This window comes from Anomaloglossus baeobatrachus, chromosome 2 (assembly GCF_048569485.1).
Source record: "Anomaloglossus baeobatrachus isolate aAnoBae1 chromosome 2, aAnoBae1.hap1, whole genome shotgun sequence".
Lineage (NCBI taxonomy): Eukaryota > Metazoa > Chordata > Amphibia > Anura > Aromobatidae > Anomaloglossus > Anomaloglossus baeobatrachus.
In genome coordinates, this window is record NC_134354.1 from 259193769 (window position 1) to 259214302 (window position 20534).

Consider the following 20534-nt stretch of genomic DNA (forward strand, 5'->3'; position numbering starts at 1 on the left):
ATGTGATAAAATTATTTATCTAACGTAGATTAACTCCCACTCATTAATGGAAAAAAAAAATAGATTGGATCTCTACATTCTATTGATTTTTTTTTCTCTATTCATATGTTGGATTTTTGTTTGTACAGTGCTTCCCCCACCCCCCGGCCCAAAATTGGAAAATGTATGTAAAGCGGATTGTTAAAAATAATCAAAACAGAAAAACAAATTAAAATGCCAAAACGCATTTTACCACACCTCCCACATAAAAATATACATACATACATTATATGTGTATATATGTATGTCCAAAATGTCATATCCCACAACTACAGCTTGGCACACAAAAAAAAAACAACCCACAAACAACAGAATGCATCAAACAAATTAGTTATAGTCTTGGAAAATGGCAACACAAACCAAATTTATTTATTTTTATTTTTTTACAAAAAATTTTTTAAGCCACTAAAATAGTAAAACTATACATGTTTGGGATCACTGTAATCCTACTGCCAGGTAATTTTTATTGTGCAATCAATGTTGTAAAAAGGCATTTTTAAGATAACAGCACAAACCTTAATGTACTTTTTTTGACAACTATATGAAGAATATAAAGAGCTCAGTGGACTGAGAAATAAATGCAACACCTGAATTAAATGCAATAAAATAATAACAAAAATGGAGAAAAATGTTAACCAATCTTATCAGACAGAGGATTTATTAACCTTTAGGAGTTGGGTCAATATTGTACGAAATAATAATGAATACAATTTGTGCCAGCACGTATGGGACCTGGTTTTGCACAGTCTCCTGAGTTTGTCAGGTAAAGAGAGCAGCAACAGGAAAAAATATATATATACTCCCTTGTAGAACTACCATGTTAAAAAGGGATTAGCCACAATCAAGAAGTGTAAGAAAGAAAACTGGAGATGGCTGGTCTTCTACATCTCTGACATACAAAATTTCTAAAGAAAAAAAAATTATACAGAGACCAGTGACAGATAAGGAAGATTCAAGACTACCGTCTTTAGGAAGAAAACGGATACTCCCATGTACATTGTCCTGAAGAGAGGATTGACGGTTTGTAGGTCACACCAGGCAAGAAGTATTAGTATTTAACAGAATTGTTGCATTGTGATGTAAAAGAAAAGAAAACATGGAAATCTCCCTGGAAAAATCGGCATCCAGTGAAGTGGTCATAGGTCATGTAGGCGGAATCAATGGGCAATTCTTGATGTTACCTGAAATCTACATATTCTATAGCAATCGAAATATCTAAGCCCAGACGACAATTCTAACTAAAAGACTGCAGGCAATTTGTCTTGGATTGTCCATTGTTCAGACCTACCGGCGAAGTGCGAGTGCATGTAGAGGCTCAGATTGCAGGCCAGACATGGAACTGATCTGGGATGATTGGAGGAGCCATTTCTCTTTGTCACATTTTTTTCTTTTGCTGGCATTACATACATTTTAATGTAGAGAGGAAGAAACGATGACAGAACAGATCCAATGATCTAGAGCTTCCATTTTGTTTGCATAACGCTTTTCTAAACTCCATTCTTAAGCGTCACAGATCTTTTTACCAAGCACTTTTCTAATTCCGTACTTTGATAAATTGCACCTACAGTTATAAATCATATTTATATTTCAGCTTTAATTTTGCAATGCAGATGATTATCAAAATCTTTGTCCTTTTGCATTCCAGCAGCACAGACCCAAGTATGCTCCCGTCGCCGAACATGTAGCTCCACCCGCAGACAAAGTCTCATGCTCCATAACCTAAGCATTTTATCCAACAGACACGCTACTGGGTACACATGCCTGGGACTCGGCTACGGAATCTTAAAAAGGGGCTGTGTGATGTAAAAAAAATAATAAATATCTTTTTTCCACATCACGCAGGTTTTCAAATTAAACCAAAGCATATTTCCCTCCTGTCACCACTGTGGACCCAGAACAGGCTGTTCGGGAGGTATACCCTAGTTGTGGAACTGACTACTCTGCCCCTCGGATGTCATGGGACTGCTGAAGCTTGCAGCAGTCAGGTGACTAGAAGGAGAATGTCCTACTACTCAGTACCACCTGACGGCTGCACCCAATCACAAACAACACTGATGTAATATTGCATGTAAATTGGCGTTATATGTGCAAAATGAAATATAAATTCTACAAATGCTACTTTAAGGCACCTCTCTAGCGGGGGGAGGGTTTATTGCAGCACTGGAGTGGTACTCCTAAGGTAAACTCCCTGGCCTTAGTCTCATACTTACCAGCTGCCATCTTCATCTTTAAATCAGCACCACTTTGAAAGGACTCTTGCCGAATTGCTCTTGTATTTGCTGAGAGATCTGGAAGCCACAACTTGCATTGTGTCCTAGATTTTCATTGAGCGATTGTGACTGTTACCTCAGACTTACGATCAGACCGAAGTTGGAGTCACAAGATGGTGGCATGGGACTGGAGCGGCACCGGGAAGACCCGAAGATGGCAGGCGGTGAGTATAAGATTAGGTGCAGGGAACGTGCGTTAGTAGACCACTTCAACATTGCAATATAAAAAAAATTATAACAAAAAGGCTAGAGTAGTGCTTTATAGCATCTTCACATGCGGTAAATTTAACGTAGGAATTTCCACTACTGTCTGTGAAAAAGGAAGTTGCAGAAAACCAAGACAACTCATTACAATAAATTAAAAAAAATGTTCAGCCACATGCATTTCTGTATCCAAAGTGCTGCAAGTGAACACTCCCTTACAAATCACAAGCCTACAAGTGCATCTCAATAAATTAGAATATCAAAGAGTTGATTTATTTCAGTAATTCAATACAAAAAGACGCATATAATATTATATTATATATTTTATATAATTTCAAACAGACTGATCTATTTCAAGTGATTATTTCTGTTATTGTTGATGATTATGGCTTACAACCAATAAAAACCCAAGTCATCTCAGAAAATTAGAACAATTACCACAAAACACCTGCCAAGTCTTCTTAACCATTTAAAATGGTCCCTTAGGTCTGGTACAGTAGGCTACACAATCATCAGGAAGACTGCTGACTTGACAGATGTTCAGAAGGCAGTGATTAACACACTCCACAAGGAGGGTAAGCCACAAAAGGTTATTGCTAAAGAAGCTGGCTGTTCACAGAGTGCTGTATCCAAGCATATTAATGGAAAGCTGAGTGGAAGGAAAAAGTCTTGTAGAAAAAGGTGCATAAGCAACCGGGAAAACTGCAGCCTTTATAGGAGTGTTAAGAAAAGGCCATTCAAAAATTTGGGGGAGATTCACAAGGAGTGGACTGCTGCTGGAGTCAGTGCTTCAAGAGCCACCACACACAGACGTATCCAGGACATGGGCTACAACTGTCGCATTCCTTGTGTCAAGCCACTCATGACCAATAGACAATGCCAGAAGCGTCTGCTGCTGGAGTCAGTGCTTCCAAGAGCCACCACACACTCTTATTCAGGATGTGGGCACATTCCTTGTGTCAAGCCACTCAAGACCAATAGAACTAGGACTCTTGCTCAGTGGTCCAAGGTGTTGTTTTCAGATGAAATTAATTTTTGCATTTCATTTGGAAATCGCGGTCCCAGAGTCTGGAGGAAGAGTGTAGAGGCTACAATCCAAGCTGCTTGAGGTCTAGTGTGAAGTTTCCACAGTGATGGTTTGGGGAGCCATGTCATCTGTTAGCTTACGTCCACTGTGTTTTATCAAGACCAAAGTCAGTGCAGCCATCTACCAGGAAATTTTAGAGCACTTCATGCTTCTCTCTGCCGACAAGCTTTTCGGGGATGGAAATTTCATTTTCCAGCAGGACTTGGCAACTGTCCACACTGCCAAAAGTACCAATACCTGGTTTAATAACCACAGTTTCACTGTGCCTAATTGGGCAGTAATCTAGCCTGATCTAAATCCCATAGAGAATCTTCGGGGTATTGTCAAGAGGAAGATGAGAGACACCAGACCCAGCAATGCAGACGAGCTGAAGGCTACTATCAAAGCAACCTGGGCTTCCATAAGGCTACATGCGCACACTGCGTTTTTTGGTGCAGTTTTGTTGTCAGAACTTTGACATTTTATTTCCCTGCAAAGTCTATGAGAAGTCAGATTTGCTATGCACACATTGCAGTTTGTCAGCGTTTTTATGACAAAAGTTTGTGACAAAAAAGAAGCAGCATGTTCATTCTGTCTTGTGTTTTTGTCAACATTTGTCACCCATTGAAATCAATGAGGGCATCAAAAACTCAAGAAAAAATGCATGCTATCAAATTGGTGAGTTTTACATGCTTTTTGCATGCGTTTTACTTGCGGTTTTGTCAACAAAAACGCAGCTCACCAACTTAGCTCCAGAATGACAAAATCAATGCTGGAGTAATTTTGGCACGTCAGTGTGTCTCTCTCTTTGTCTCTCGCGCGCTCTCTCCAAGCGCTTCATACTCCCCAATCACCGAATGTCACACTGCTCCCGCTCCCTCTCATCTTCTTCCGGACCCGCTCATTAGCCTCATACATATTCACTCCTCCCCCGTCTGTGATTGGCTGCAGTCAGACGCGCCCCCATGCTGAGTGACAGCTGCAACCAATCACAGCCACAGGTGTGCGTGTCTACATTAAACAGCACCACTGAAGTGAGTCACTCTATCAGCTGTTCCGCCACTCAGGTTAGCCGCTGTCACAGCTGGAGTCCTCCACCTGTGACAGCAAATCACCCGAGTGACTGAAGTGAGCTGCACGATCAGTGGTGCCATCACACAGGTGATTTGCGGTCACAGCTGGAGATCTCCACCTGTGAGCGCAAATCAGGCCGCGACTGAAGTGAGCTGCAGCTGTAGGACTCGCGTGAGTGATGGCACAGCCGATCGTGCGCCTCACTTCAGTAGCGACCTGAACCTCACAGTAGTGAACCCGTGACATCATTGCTGCGACACGCAATACTGTGGGACCCCGTAGCTGTGAAGTCAGGGGCTCACCCTAGTTCATTCTGATCGCTGTGGCTCTGCCTGCACTCACAGCTGACAGTCATGCTGTATGGCCACTGGCTGTGACAGGACAGGGATGTAGCACAGCTGAATCTCCGTGGGACCTCATGTGGATTACTTTGGACCTGAAGGGGTGTTTGGGGGGTTAATAAAGTGGTGAAAGAAGGTGCTCTTTATTTTATTTCAAATAAAGGATTTTTTTTTAGTTGTTTGTGGTTATTTACTTTCACTTACAGATTAGTGATGCAGATATCTCAGACGCCTAACATTATTAACCTAGGGCTTATTACCCCTTATTACCCAGATTGCCACCGCACCAGGGCAATCGGTAAGAGCTGGGATCAGCGCCAGAATTGGCGCATCTTATGGATAACAGCGACAGATCCGTCGCTGTCCGTTTTTCCGACGTATACAAAAACGTTACCGTGGATGTCGTCTCCGTCCGACGGATAAACATTTTTCGACAGATCCATCGAACGATGGATGAAACGTGAGGCCATCCGTCTCAATCTGTACAAGTCAATAAGAAAAAAATGGATCCAGCGGCATCAGTCGATGGATTGTGACTGATGGCAAAAAACTGATGTGTGAAAGGGACCTAACACCTAAGCAGTGCTACAGGCTGATTGCCTCCATGTCACGCTACATTGATGCAGTAATTCATGCAAAAGGAGCCCCGACCAAGTATTGACTGCATTTACTGTACAGACTTTTCAGTAGGCGCCAACATTTCTGAGTTTAAAATCATTTTTTCAGTTGGTTTATATAATAATCTAATTTCTGAGGTAATGACTTTTGGGTTTTCATTGGCTGTAAAACATAATCATCAACATTAAGAGAAATAAACACTTGAAATAGATTACTCGGTTGTAATGACTCTATAATATATGTGCTTCCCTTTTTGTATTGAATTACTGAAATAAATTAACTTTTTGATGATATTCTAATTTATTGAGATGCACTCATAAGTGTGTGATATGGGGGCTGCTCTGCTAATCATCGGCATTGCAACATAAAAGATAAAACTGTGAGCAATAGGATTTATCATTGGAAACTACAGGTACATTTTTTGACTCAAACTTTTGATAGTATTTTTTGTATGTTGTTCTTTTAAGTGCAAGTAGATCTGTGGTGGACAATGTCCTGAGATTCCCCCATCTGCACTCAAAATCACCCTGAGAGGTTGCCCGGCATGTTTCTGAGCGATCGGCGGGACTTTGACACCCACCGACCTACTTATAATTAAGAGAACAACATTTAAAGGGTGACAACACGTTTGCTATCACCTTTTATAGATATAAAAAAAAATATGTCCGCATATTTGCAGTGGCAAAGTCGTTATGAAACGCCATTGATTCCATTGTAGATGTAACCGTTTACATTGAAAATGGTGGTGAAATTCTGCAGCAAAAATTGATGTGCTGAAGGAGTCAAATCCATGTTGCGGAGATTTCGTAACACCTACACAATGCTGCTACAGAAGTTTGCAATTAATTTTCCTCCCAGAAAATCTTTTGTGCAAACAACCAAATTGAACATACACCAATATAATGAGGTAGAAAGTGGTTCCTCTGCGCAGCCATATAACCAAGCGAGGAGTCAGATGAACTGAACAGGTTTATCGATGCGTTTCTAGGCGATCGGGCCTCTACTTCAGGATCAAGCCATACATTATGGTTTTATTCTGAAGGAGAGGCAAGATCGCCTCGAAGAGTGTAGATAAATAAACCTGTTCATTTCATCCGACTCATTGCTTGGTTACACGGCAGCGCAGAGGAACCACTTTCTACCTTATTATATTCCGGCTTGGTGTCTGTACACCCGTGGATCTGCAGCAGCCTTTGTGCCTCACACAACCACCCCAGATAAATAGATTTATTCACCCCCCACACCCCTGTTTTAACAGGTATCACAAGCTTTTGGCGAGTTTTGACATTGCGCATTTTCGCGGCATAAAAAACAGTGTCTTACAGAAAATATGCAGGTAAAAATCACATGTGCTTTTTTTAGTGCCTTTCTGCTATGGAAACACATTAAAAAAGCCACATGTAATCAGCGTATATCAAAGTTTTGTCAAAACCAAACACCAGCTTTGTATAAAACATGACATACCAACAACAGACAAAAAATGCATGTAAAAAACCGCAAGTAAATGTAGTTTACATAATAGCTGCAACAGCAAAAACTCACCAAAAGCTCAATGGAAGAACAGACTAACAAAAAAAGAAAAAATATTTATGATAACTAAACAGCATGTAATCGGATCTCATGAGTTGAAGCTAAACAAATTGAACATTTTTAAAAAGAAGCTTATACGGTTAATCTTCGATATACTGATATTTGAAAAAAATGGCTTAAAAAGGGGCCTCCTCACCGGGTCAGAAGTGGCCAGTTTATTTATTTATTCCTACTGGTCCCCGAAAGATGTGTCTTTTTCTTTTAATTTTGTATAACTCTGCTGCATGGTTCAAGTGTTAATTTTAAAGGTGATTACAAAGGAGGGGCTCACAGAATTCTTCTGGGGGCATGTCTTTAGGGTGCGGTACATAATTAGTCTGAGCACCACCCCCTTAGTAAAATAGCCCATATCTATGGATACATATAGAGGATTTAAAAATGCGGCATACTTAGGGGAGCAGGGGATATAAAATCTAAAAAAAACTTGCTAACTTTTGACCTGGTGACAAGTCTTCGTTAATGCTTGCGTGGACTACATAAATCTTTATGCCATAATGAAGGGAAAAATAATTTTAGTAGTCACATAATTTTACCAAAATCAAACCAATTTAACAGAAAAGTGTGGAGTAAAATAAAAATGCACAGCAGATAATGACTGCATTGAATGTGATTGGCCATTGAATGACAGGTCATTGAAAAGCCAACACAACATCCTCTGCATAATACTATTAGGCCACACACGACTCCTCTCCATCTTCTGTTAATGAATGAATAAAGAAAAAAAAAGAAACATGTTTCTTGTTAGTTTTTTTTTTGTAATAAAATTTGGTCAATGAATATTTTGGGAAAAGTACTCCCCTCACAGATAAAGATAATAAATTCCCCCTCTCAGATGCTGGGTGCCTATTATCAGGACAGATTGGTCACTTTTCCAGTCTTCTTTTGCTACTCTGACAAGGTGAGGAAAAAAACAAAAAGAAAAAAGAAAAAAAAAAAAACAAAACAAAAACACAGCTAAGAATCAGTCTACAGATTTATAAACACCCACTGTCCAAATCTTAAAAGCCAAAAATAAAAAGTTTGGAAACGCCCTGGTGCTAGTGGTGTCACGGTATAGTTATCCGCCTGCCAGGTTCCTGTGGACTGGGTGGAGCCGGAGGTGACAGGAGAAGATCAGGAATCCCTGGATCGCTTGGGGTGTTGCTGCTTTGCACACTATTCTGTGGATTACTCCGCTGAGTGTAGAAGAGGATGTAGGCCTGCGTCCTGCACACTTCCTCAACAGAGCACATGTTCAGTTTGGAATCATTGCAATGAACCCAAAAACCTGAAATTAAATAAAACTTATGAGTAGATGAATATATATAAAAATTATGCCACCTGCCCATTGAAAAGACAAAAGGACTCACAGCCTTCTGTGTTGTAGCAGTATGCAGTGTAGTGTCCAGAACCAAAGCCTTTACCATGATGCATTACAACTGCAGACAGGTCATAAAGGTATGTCCCGGGGTCAGAGGGAGACAATGAGCCTCTACAATACGGTTCCATGTTCAACACTTGGTCAAAGAACACATGGACTCCAATTTTCTCACGGTGATTTCGGCCAGACCACCTGTATAGAAGAAAATACCATTTATACCATCACTATACCTATAAAACAAGCATTTGCAAACACAAATACAGTTAGACGTATAGTGAGAATACAAAATATTTTTCTATATACTTTTTCACTGTGAGAATTATATATACATACACACATATACACATATTATAATATATATATATTATATATTAAATACATACACAGTTTTTTTTTTCATATCCACTATATACTTTTCTATAACTAAGTTTTCTCTTTTATATGAGTACGAAGGGAGAGTTTGTTTTCAGATTACTGCTACATGTCAGATAGCAAGAATGCGTACGCCAAGGTCAGCAGCTGAAGACTGATACAAAGCAATGGAATGCAGATATGATAAAATACTGGCTATCTGCGCAAGTCCAAATTCATGGCCGAGATGTTATGTGCCAGAAACTCTGCAAGAGATGGAATCGGAAAATAGGAGGCGCTGCAGAGCAAGTTACCAAATATGGATATACACCTCATATGCTTTTCCATGTGCGTCTAGTTTTACCAATGGCATACTTAGGAATTATCAAAAACACTTTATAATACTTACCTAAGGATCGCACTGCGGTGAAATTGGGTCACGGAGGCGTCTCCGTTGTCTGGTGCCGGAGCCGCCTCTTTCGGTCATCTTCGTCCTCCTTCTTCTGAAGCCCTGTGTGCATGACCCATCTACGTCATACACACTCGCCGGTCCTGCGCAGGTGCACTACAATACTTTGATCTACCCTGCTCAGGGCAGATCAAAGTGCGCCTGCTCAGGACCTGAATGCCGGCGAGTGTGGATGACGTCGGACGCGTCATGCACCGCGGCTTCAGAAGAAGGACGACGAAGATGGCCGAAAGAGGCGGCGCCGGCACCGGACACGCCTTAGTGACTCCATTCCACCGCAGCGCGACCGTTAGGTAAGTATAATAAAGTGTTTTTTATGTAGTCACAGCGGCCTGGGCTCTTATATACAGCATGCTAGAATGCTGTGTATAAGAGCCCTGTGGTGGTGGCCGCAGCTTATAGCCAAAAAAAAAGTGGTGACAGGTTCCCTTTAATCCCTTCATCCCCCAGCCTGTTTTCACCTTCCTGACCAGGCCGATTTTACAATTCTGACCAGCATCACTTAATGGAGGTAATAACTCTGGAACATAGCCCAGTGATTCCAACATTGTTTTTTGGAACACATTGTTCTTTGTTAGTTGTAAATTTTGGTGGATATGATTTGCGTTCACAAAAATATCAAAATTTGACAAAAAACAAAGTTTTGCAATTTTCAAACGGTTATACCCTTAACCCATCTAATGTCTTAACAAAAAAAAATTACCGAATGTTTCAGATTTGGTTGAAGCGTTCATCAGCAATTTTTCATTGTACCAACAAAATTTACCAAACCATTTTTTTTTTTTAGGGATCAATTACATTTGAAGTGACTTTGGAGGGGCTATTTGGAGAATATACCCAAAAGCAACACCCAAAAGTAATGTGAAAGAAAAAAATGATGTTAATTTTTCCCCCAAAAATACTGCTTCAGCCCCAAATTTTTCATTTCCACAAGAGTAACAGGAGAGAATTGGCCGTACAAGTTGTTGTGCAAATTTCTCCTGAGAACACAGATACTCCAATATGTGGTGGAAAACTACTGTTATTAGGCATATGGAAGGGAAGGAGCACATTTGACTTTTGTCTGGAATAGACAGACGCCGTGAAGCATTTGTAGAGCTCCTGATGTGTCTAAATCGTGGAACACCCCACAAATGACCTCATTTTGGAAACTAAACCCTTCAACAATTTATCTAGATGTGTGTTGAGTACCTTGAGCACCTGGTCCTTCACAGTATTGTATAAAACATTCAGCCATGAAAATGAAAAAATACAATTTTTAAAATCACAAAAATGTTGCTTTAACCCCAACTTTTTTTTTTTTTCCATTTTCAAAGGAGTAACAGCAGAAAATGAACCATATAATTTGCTGTGCAATTTCTTCTGAGTACATCGACACCCCATACATGGTGTAAAACTACTGTTTGGGTGCATGGCAGGGCTCGGAAAGGAAAAGGCACTACTTGAGTTTTGAAGCACCATTTTGGCTGGAATAGATTGCAGACATAATGTCCCCTTTGAAGATGCCCTGAAGTGACAAAACAGCAGAAACCCCTCACCAATTCAGCCACTGCTGAAGATATTCCGATATAAAAGCTTCTGCACTCAATCCTTCTAGAAATAGGCAAATAAACTCAACCAATATTCAGTAATATTATGGGTTCTAATATATGAAATGTGTTATACTGTGAGATATTCAGACAAAATGTAATCCCTACACGATACAATAATAAATTATATTTAACTTTTAGGGTCCCAAAATCACAATAATGTCAGTAATAGTACATCAAATCTCTGGACATGCACGTGATTAATTAACCTGGTAGAGCAGCAATCTAAATGAATGCAGTATCACAGCCGAGAAATATTCAAATGGAATCACAAGTAACCGATTAAAACAAATTTTACCCACACTGATTATTAAACCTTTTTAAACTTGGATCAAAGAAACTTTCAACAAAAGGTGGTCAGGAGGGGTGGAATGGAAAATAATTGGAGATAAACTGGTTGTGTCTTAATGTGATACGGTGTGATTCTCAGCTAATAGAACCAGTATGCAGGCAGATGGACCATAGCCACAGGTGTGAGCTCAAATACCCGAAGGCTGCATTGATCCGACAAGAAAAAGCTGCATGGAGAGGAAAGTGCTTTGTGGATATATCGCGTGAGATGCACTTGCCCTGACCATCCCACGATGCTATAGCTGTGATGCGTGGGGATTGGCGCTCAACAGAAAGAGCAGGCAAGGTATGGCATCAGCGCTGGTGGTGACATCACCAAGGAGTATGACGGCTGATGAGGCTCACAATACACATTTTGAATCAGTTCATATTTTTCCTCTGCTCTATGCCGAGTACTTACATTAGGGTTTCTATCTATATCTCCATGATAAGCGATTCAGGCGAAACCGCAGACAGATCCATTCACTATGAGGCAGCAGAGTTAATCCAGACTCCATTTGTCCTTTGTTCAGCGGTGTCCGTCTTTTCAAAAGGTGCACAAAAAACTGTTGTTGAACGTGCATCAAATTGATAGGCAATGTGGGACATTACACTATTGGATTACGCTGGAACTTCCAGGATTTATTTTTAAGTAATAAATTGGTAAACGAGGGCGTGTAGGTGAGTTATTCAAAAACTTTTTTTTTTCTCCGTGTGTGTGGTTTTTAACTCTATATTGCCAGATTAGTAATGGGGGTCTCTGATAGACTCCTCTCTGTTACTATCCGTGGGCAGAGCAGGGTAAAGAGTCAGAATTGGCACATCTAATGGATGCGCCACTTCTAGGTCGGCGACGGGCTGCTATTTTTAGGCTGGCAAGAGCCCACTAACCATGGACCTTCCCAGCCTGATAGTGCTAGCCTCAAGCAGTCTGCTTAACCTTGACTGGCTATCAAAAACTGTGGTGGCACCCACGCAAATTTTTAAAATAATTTATTTAAATCATTTAAAAACAACAAATAAAATAAAAAAAAACAAAAAAAAAAAAAAACAACATGGAGTTCCTTTTATTTTTGATAATCAGCCAAAGCTAAAGCAGGCAGCTGAGGGCTTCAGCTTGTAGCGGTCCGTTTTACCTGCGCTGATTATAAAAAATAGGCAGAAGCCCATGTAATTTATTTTTAATCTTTATTGTTCACAACAGCGTACAGTCATCTTTCACATGCAATACAGCTTGTTGATAGACTGCGCTACAGTATTTCAACAAACTTTATTAACATACAAACAGCATTCGAATACAGAACTCAGACGATTCGAGTCTGAGCCCCGAACATCCGGTACAAATTCACAATTGGTAGAAAAAGGTATCAGGTATGTTGGATTTCAACATGCAGATCTTCTCTTACCCGAGGACTAGTGTTGTGCTCATAACCATCTTAGGTGTATGGCCAACTCATGGAATCATGGAAAGTGAAGTTAGGATGTCCCAGGGATCCAGTGGAACCCGCAGGAGGACTTATTTGGACCCAAGTTAGCCAACAGTAAACCAATACTTGATACTTTGTTGTTCCTGTGCCTCTCTACAGAGTAAATCAAGCATAAAGTATGGTGGTCTTATCTATTAGAATAAAACAAATATTTATTATGCGGCTGATCTTACCTAAAGCGCTTAAGGTGCAGCCGTAAGACTTGAGGTAGTCTGAATATCATAAGCTGCTTCTTGGCTTCACTCAGCACCAGGGGTTTTGGGGAAGATTTCCGCCTCCGTCCTGAAATATGAAAAAAAAGGAAATTTTACATTAATACAATAACAACTAGCAATTTAGATTTAACCCCTTCCATCCAAGCCATTTAGTTACAGTGCAGCAAGTCGGTATCACCAAACAGGCCCAGACTACGCATCTATCCAAACAGGCAGATTCTTGGTGGGCTGCACTTCTTGAACCCACAGCTACCGTCCACTCCTGACCCAAATTTTTCAAACCTTGTATATTTTTTTCTGCTATCTATAGCAGCCAGCATAAAAAAAAAAATCTATTAATAATGACATTTTTAATATTTTTTTTTTTAATTTACACAGCTTGTCTCCGGCTTCTTGAAAACTCTACCTCCAAACTCTATAGAATGAAAAGCAGCAGTCGCGAGTGAGCATAACTATCATCCTTGTGTGAAAGAAAGTGGTGACTGACAGGTGACAGTGCATGTGTCAGTGTGATGTATCTTATGTGATACATAGGATACATTGAGACACTGTTGTATATATAAAATAAATATAGAAGAGTCTCTTTGTATCCTATGTGAAATAAAGCATTCTCGGTGTCCTATGTGCGGTATATACAGCATAATAAAAGTTTAGTGTGGAGCTGTGTAAAGACAGACAGACAGAGACACACACACACACACACACACACACACACACACACACGTGAAATACATATTGAACACATCACCAATTTTTTAAGCATACACATTTCTAAAGGTGCTTATTGTTACGAACTAGTGATGTGGGGACTCGAACTGTAAAAGTCCAGATTCGTATACTTTCAAAAGTATCCGGGTGCTGGTCCCGGAGTTCTCAGGAACCTCCAATTAATGATTGGGGTCCGACAACTCAGGGAAAAAAAACCCAAATACCGTATTTTTCGCTTTATAAGACGCACCTGATTATTAGACGCACCCCCAAATTTGGTGAAGGAAAAGAGAATTTTTTTTAATGTTAAATGGGGTCCATCTTATAATGCCAGTGTCCCTCTAACAAATCATATAGGGTATATGTCACTCATAACCCCCATCCTAAAATTAGCCCCCTTAATCTGGATATGGCCCCCTTATATTGAATATAGCCCCCTTGTGATGGCATACATTCCCCTGTGCTGCCTATTGCCCCCTATGGATTGCATACATTCCCCTGTGCTGCCTATGGCCCCCTATGGATTGCACACGTTCCCCTGTGCTGCCTATGACCCCCCTATGGATTGCATACATTCCCCTGTGTTAGATAGCGCCCCCATGCTGCTGCCCATGGCCCCTATAGATCGCACAAGTCCCCCTGTGTTAGATATCGCCCCCATAGTGCTGCCCATGGCCCCTATATAGATCGCACAAGTCCCCCTGTGTTAGATATCGCCCCCATAATGCTGCCCATGGCCCCTATATAGATCGCACAAGTCCACCTGTGTTAGATATCGCCCCCATAATGCTGCCCATGGCCCCTATATAGATCGCACAAGTCCCCCTGTGTTAGATATCGCCCTCATAGTGCTGCCCATGGCCCCTATATAGATCGCACAAGTCCCCCTGTGTTAGATATCGCCCTCATAGTGCTGCCCATGGCCCCTATAGATCGCACAAGTCCCCCTGTGTTAGATATCGCCCCCATAGTGCTGCCCATGGCCCCTATAGATCGCACAAGTCCCCCTGTGTTAGATATCGCCCTCATAGTGCTGCCCATGGCCCCTATAGATCGCACAAGTCCCCCTGTGTTAGATATCGCCCCCAGGCTGCTGCCCATAGTAAAATAAAACCCTCTTTCCTTACCTCCTGCAGCGTTTATCTCCCTCCTGTCTCCCTCCGTGCTTCTGTTCCTTACTTCCTGGTTCTCAGTGCGGTCATGTGATCGGCACAGCAGACTGAGATCTCTGCCTGCCTGATCACAGTGGAAACAGGGACACGGGGAGAAACGCTGGAGGGGGTAAGTAAAGCTTTTTTATTTTAGAATGAGCAGCAGCATGGGGGCCAAATCTAACACGGGGTCGGGGCATGTACCATCACAGGGGCGCGCAGAGACATATAATATGCACCTCTGCCCCAGCCCCTCACTGCGGTGCGATTTCAGCACCAAAGGAGATGGACAGCGGCTGTGCATATTATAGGAGCGGGAGCAGGAGATCAAACGCTGCCGCCGCAGCGTTCACCTCCCCCCAGCACAGCGCCCCCACCTCCCCTGGACCCTGCAGTGTACATATATATGTACATATATATACCCCCCCGTATATTCGGCTTATAAGACGCACCCCCTACTTTCCCCCAAAATTTGGGAAAACAAAAGTGTGTCTTATAAAGCGAAAAATACGGTAGATAAATAAAAAGGAAAAATAAAAATAAAGAAAGCACGCTATACTTAGAGTCTCCGGTGAGGCTGTAACTGTTTCCAGGCTGCTCACTCTTCTTCCGGGGCCGCTCATTATTGCTCATACAATACGCTCTACCTCAGCATATCAGAATCTACCCTACCGGGGAAAGCTTCAAGAGGAACCTGAAGACCCATCTCTTCCAACAAGTCTACAACCTACAATAACCCTCAGTGCAGTACACCACTGCGCAACCAGCTCTGTCCTCACCTATTGTACCACCAACCATTCCCTGTAGACTGTGAGCCCTCGCGGGCAGGGTCATCTCGCCTCCTGTATCAGACTGTTTTGTATTGTTAATGATTGTTGTACATATACCCTCTTTCACTTGTAAAGCGCCATGGAATAAATGGTGCTATAATAATAATAATAAAATAATAATACATATTCACTGCTTCCCCCATCCACCAGCAGTCCTGGCGTCTGATTGGTTGCAGTCAAACGCACCCCCAGCCTGTGAGACACCCTTATTATGATACCCAGCACAGATAAAGCATACTGTTACAGGCTGCAGCCCCAGCCGTGCGCTTATCTTGGCGGTGTATCAAAATAAGAGGAACCGCATGCGGCTTTTTTTTATTATTTAAATAAATTTAAAAAACAGAAAGGGGTCCCCACAATTTTAATACATAGCCATGATAAAGCCCGAAAGCTGGGGGCTGCTGTTCTCCGGCTGGGGGGACCCATGGTTATTGGGCCACCCCCAGCCTAACAATAGCAGCTGCCTGGAATTGCCGCATCATCTGAATTCAGATGTAGCAGAGCTGGAATCGTCGTGGGACCTCATGTGGCTTACATCAGACCGGCATGGGTGTTTTGGGGTTAATAACATGGTGAAATAGGGTGCTTGTCTTATTTCAAATATAGAATTTTTTGGGTGTTTGTGTATTTCTTTTCACTTACAGATTAGTAATAGAAGGGACTCAGACACTTCCCATTACTAAACTAGGGTTTAAACACAGCTGTGAGCTGACATTAACCCCTTGTTACTCAGATTTCCACCGCACAAGGCAATCGGGAAGAGTCAGGTAAAGCGCTGAGACTGTCGCATCTAATCGATGTTGCAATTCTGGGAGGCTGCTACTGTTAGGCTGGGAGTGGCCCAATAACCATAGGTCTCCCCAGCCTAGGAATACCATAGAATATCGGGCTTTATCATGGCTGGGTATCAAAATTGGGTGGAAACACATGCTGGTTATTTAAATAATAATAATAATAGAAAAAAAAAAAAAGCTGCATGTGGTTTCTATTATTTTGATACACAGCTAAAATAAGCGCAGGGCTGGGGAACCCTACGCCCAAGGTTTTATTTATTTTTTACACCACAATAGTGACCCACAGACAGCTCCTTGGATTGGTTGGAGTTAGATGTTGTTAAACAGGCTGGGGGATGAGTCTGACTGCAACCAATCACAGATGCCAGGAAGGCTGGTGGGCGGGGAAAGCCGTGCATATGGATGAGCAATAATGAGCGGCTCCGGAAGTGAATGAGTATCCGTGGGAGCAGTTACAGTCCCGCCAGAGACTTGGTAAGTATAAACAATTAGAATACCGCGGGAATGTTGGCCCCAGCACTCTGTTACATTTGAAACTGCGTGGATCCGGACTTCTACAGTCTGGGTGCGCCTATCACTAGTCGTGATTTGAATGTGGACCGGAATGCAGGAACTGGCCACAGTTTTAAGGATGTTGAATTCAGGTCAGAAGACCCTCGCTGCTCATTGACACATGGATGTGTAAATGCAGCTTTTAAAGTTTTGCTAAAATTGCCATATTTTTTTTTATGGAACTCTATTGTAAAAACTTATTATAATCCAGAAACAACCCAAACTACAAAAGTGGCATGTTACCTTTCCCACCCAGTGAGGAACACACACACACACACACACACACACACACACACACACACACACACACACACACATAGTATATATTATATATAGCATTTTTTATCTTATATACAGTATAATATAAATGTACCCTACAATAATACCAATAAAAGGTTATAGTATCTCATGCAAATAACATTCCTTCATACAACTCCATAAACTGAAAAAAAAATTAAACAAACACATTACTGCAACATTTTCTTTTTTTAAAGGGATTAAATGAAGAATTTAATAAAAGTAATTTTTCATTCACCTTGCCTCCCAAAAAATAAAACAAAAAGCAGGGCTATGAAGTAATTGTAAAGTCTGAGCTAGTTTGGCGTGGAGTGAAGAGTAAGTAGAAATGTACTGAATCTAGCTTTACATTTTTTTTTTCATCAAAGAAAGGTTTATAAATAGGTCTGATCCCTTCAATCACCTTCATGACAAGGGTAAATTTTACAACACTGACCAATGTCACTTTATGATATAATAACTCTGGAACATATTGCTTCTGAGATTGTAAAGTACAATTTGTCACAAAAAAACCCCAAATCAACCAACATTACCTCGTCCTGATCTGGGGAATCATAATGCCAGGTAGTGAACATAATAAATAATAAATCCCCAAAACAATCGTGCAATTGCACTTTGTTTTGCAATTTCACCGCACTTGGAATTCCCTCCCCCCATCTCCTTTTCAAGTACAATATGTGGCAGAATGAATGGTGTAATTCAAAATTACAACTATATGGCTATACTGACCAAATAAAAAAAGTTATGGCTCTTGGAAGGATAAAAAAAAACGAAAAATGGAAAATTCCTTGGGGTAAAAGGGGTTAAAAGAGTCACATCTACATTTTACAGGGGATAACCTATTACAAAATGAAGAAACAAGTTGAACATCACTCTCCATTCAGAATTAAGGCTCTAAAAAAGGCTGTTCTTGAAGAATGGAAAAAGATAGAGGTTTATCCCATGTCTAGAAGGACTTAGTGCTGCCGTAAAAAAAAAAAAAAAAAAAAAAAAATCATGGCGCTAATACAAAATACTAGATGAAGTAGTCTTTGATGTGGGGTGTATTCATCTTTGCATTAATTCATTTGTGTAACACTGCAGATTTTGTAATGAGAGCTTTATTATTAACCTTACTTTCATGTTATGGGTTTAATACATTTTGGAAATTGTGCTTGGCGAGATATTATTCAATGGGATACGTCTTGCTGCTGGCTGTTGGGCTTATCACAAATTGGCCATATTGGCTACCATGTACCTCATTTTTCAAATGTTAGCCTATGATTAAGGACGCTCTTTTGCGTCGGAAACGAGTCAGGGTCTTCTGTATATGGATGGACTTTTTTAATACCATGTGAAAATAAAGAAATAAATTATTTTACGTTGGATGTGCCGATATTTTTCCTCTACCTCATTTTTAATCTGGTTTCTATGGCAGTAATGCAGTTTCAAATTTCTTCTATTCAATGGTTACTTGCTCTAGCATTTCAGTGTGCAGCCTTAATATACTGTCGAAAGCAGCTAAAATGAAAATGTGGCTGATTTTTATACTTCTAGCAGGATAGTGCTCGATTCATCCTGCACAAGAGATCCTATTGCAATGCAGGGCAGGTGTAGCATGAAATGAATAATAAATGTAAATATATTCTTCAGAATACACATCGCTTTTTATCCATAGGTCCTGAAGCAATCGCATATCTTCAAAGAGGAAGAACATTTAGAGGTTTATTTCCTCTTACAGAAGCAGTCTTGTCCCAATAATAATTGTTAAATTATCTTCAGAGAAGAATTACTCTGAACATTCTCTACAAATACATTTTCTGCCATTTTTGAGTACAGGAAAACCAACCTTCAAAATATCACAATCTGAAGATCTAAGGTGCACAAATAGCTTTTTGTTCTGAATGTTTCGGGTCGAGCCTGTATAACGGGTGGGGAACCTTTTTACTGCCGGGGGCCATTTTGAAATTTCTACCAACCTTCGGGGGGCCGCACTAAGTTATCAATGTGAAAATGACCCTGCTATATTTGGTCAAACAATTAATTAACTCACCCCTACTGTGGCAGCCAGAATATAACCCCAGCGTCTCCTGTGTTCTGCATGCCCCCCAGCTTCTCCTGTGATGAATATGCCCCAGCGTCTCCTGTGACTTATACATCACATTGGAGAAGCTGGGGCATATACATCACAGGAGACACTGGGGGCACATACATCACACAAGGGGCTGGGCACATGTAAATGCCCCCAGGCCCTCCTGTGATGTAAATGCCATAGGCGCTCCTGTGATGTAAATGCCCCCAGGCCCTCCTGTGATGTAAATGCCCACAGGCCATCCTGTGATGTAAATGCCCCCAGGCCATCCTGTGATGTAAATGCCCCCAGGCGCTCCTGTGATGTATATGCCCCCATCCCCTCTTGTTATGTATATGCCCCAGCTACTCTAATGTGAAGTATAAGTCACAGGAGACGCTGGGGGCATACACAACACAGGAGGGGCTGGGGGCATACACAACACAGGAGGGGCTGGGGGCATACACAACACAGGAGGGGCTGGGGGCATACACAACACCGGAGGAGGACAGACACCACAAGAGGGGCACAAAGCACAGACACACAAGAGGGGCACAGAGCACAGACACCACAAGAGGGGCTGGGGCACAGGCACCACAAGAGGGGCTGGGGCACAGGGCACAGGCACCACAAGAGGGGCTGGGGCACAGAGGACAGGCACTACAAGAGGGGCTGGGGCACAGGCACCACAAGAGGGGCTGGGGCACAGAGCACAGGCACCACAAGAGGGGCTGGGGCACAGAGCACAGGCACAACAAGAGGGGCTGCACACAAACCTGGGGTGATACACAGCATTGGAGGGCACACAGCACTGCATGCAACTCTGGGGGGAGGAGGTCACAACACACTGGACACAGCAAGGCTGGATTCACAGTACCGGAGAGCAGGCGTTGGACACGCATCTCCGGAGGGCAGAAGTCGGGCGCGCATCTCCGGAGGGCAGAGGGCAGGCACAGAGCTGCAGAGGGCGGGCACACACCGCTAGAAGCTGTGAAGATACTGTGGGACGGAAGCTAAACCCGCCCACAAAGTAAGTTCTGAGGTTTCTGACACTTGCCAGTGGGAGACGCATTGGTTCGCACAAGCAGCGTAAGTGCGGACTTAAAGGGCCGGCAGCCCGCAAGACGGCGGTGGCGGTTAGAGCGCTGC

General features: G+C 41.9%; 1 protein-coding gene across 3 annotated transcripts in view; it reads right to left on the reverse strand.

Moving 5' to 3' along the window:
• Positions 1-370: 370 nt before the first annotated feature.
• The window catches only part of USP49 (ubiquitin specific peptidase 49), a 120280-nt gene continuing 100116 nt past the window's right edge, over positions 371-20534 (reverse strand). For all 3 annotated transcript variants that reach the window (XM_075335786.1, XM_075335787.1, XM_075335788.1), the window contains 3 exons: positions 12962-13070; positions 8552-8754; positions 371-8469 (listed from right to left, as the gene is read on the reverse strand). In XM_075335786.1, coding sequence (XP_075191901.1) covers positions 8249-8469; positions 8552-8754; positions 12962-13070 — 533 coding nt within the window. In that variant the 3' untranslated portion in view covers positions 371-8248. The remainder of the gene's footprint in view (positions 8470-8551; positions 8755-12961; positions 13071-20534) is intronic.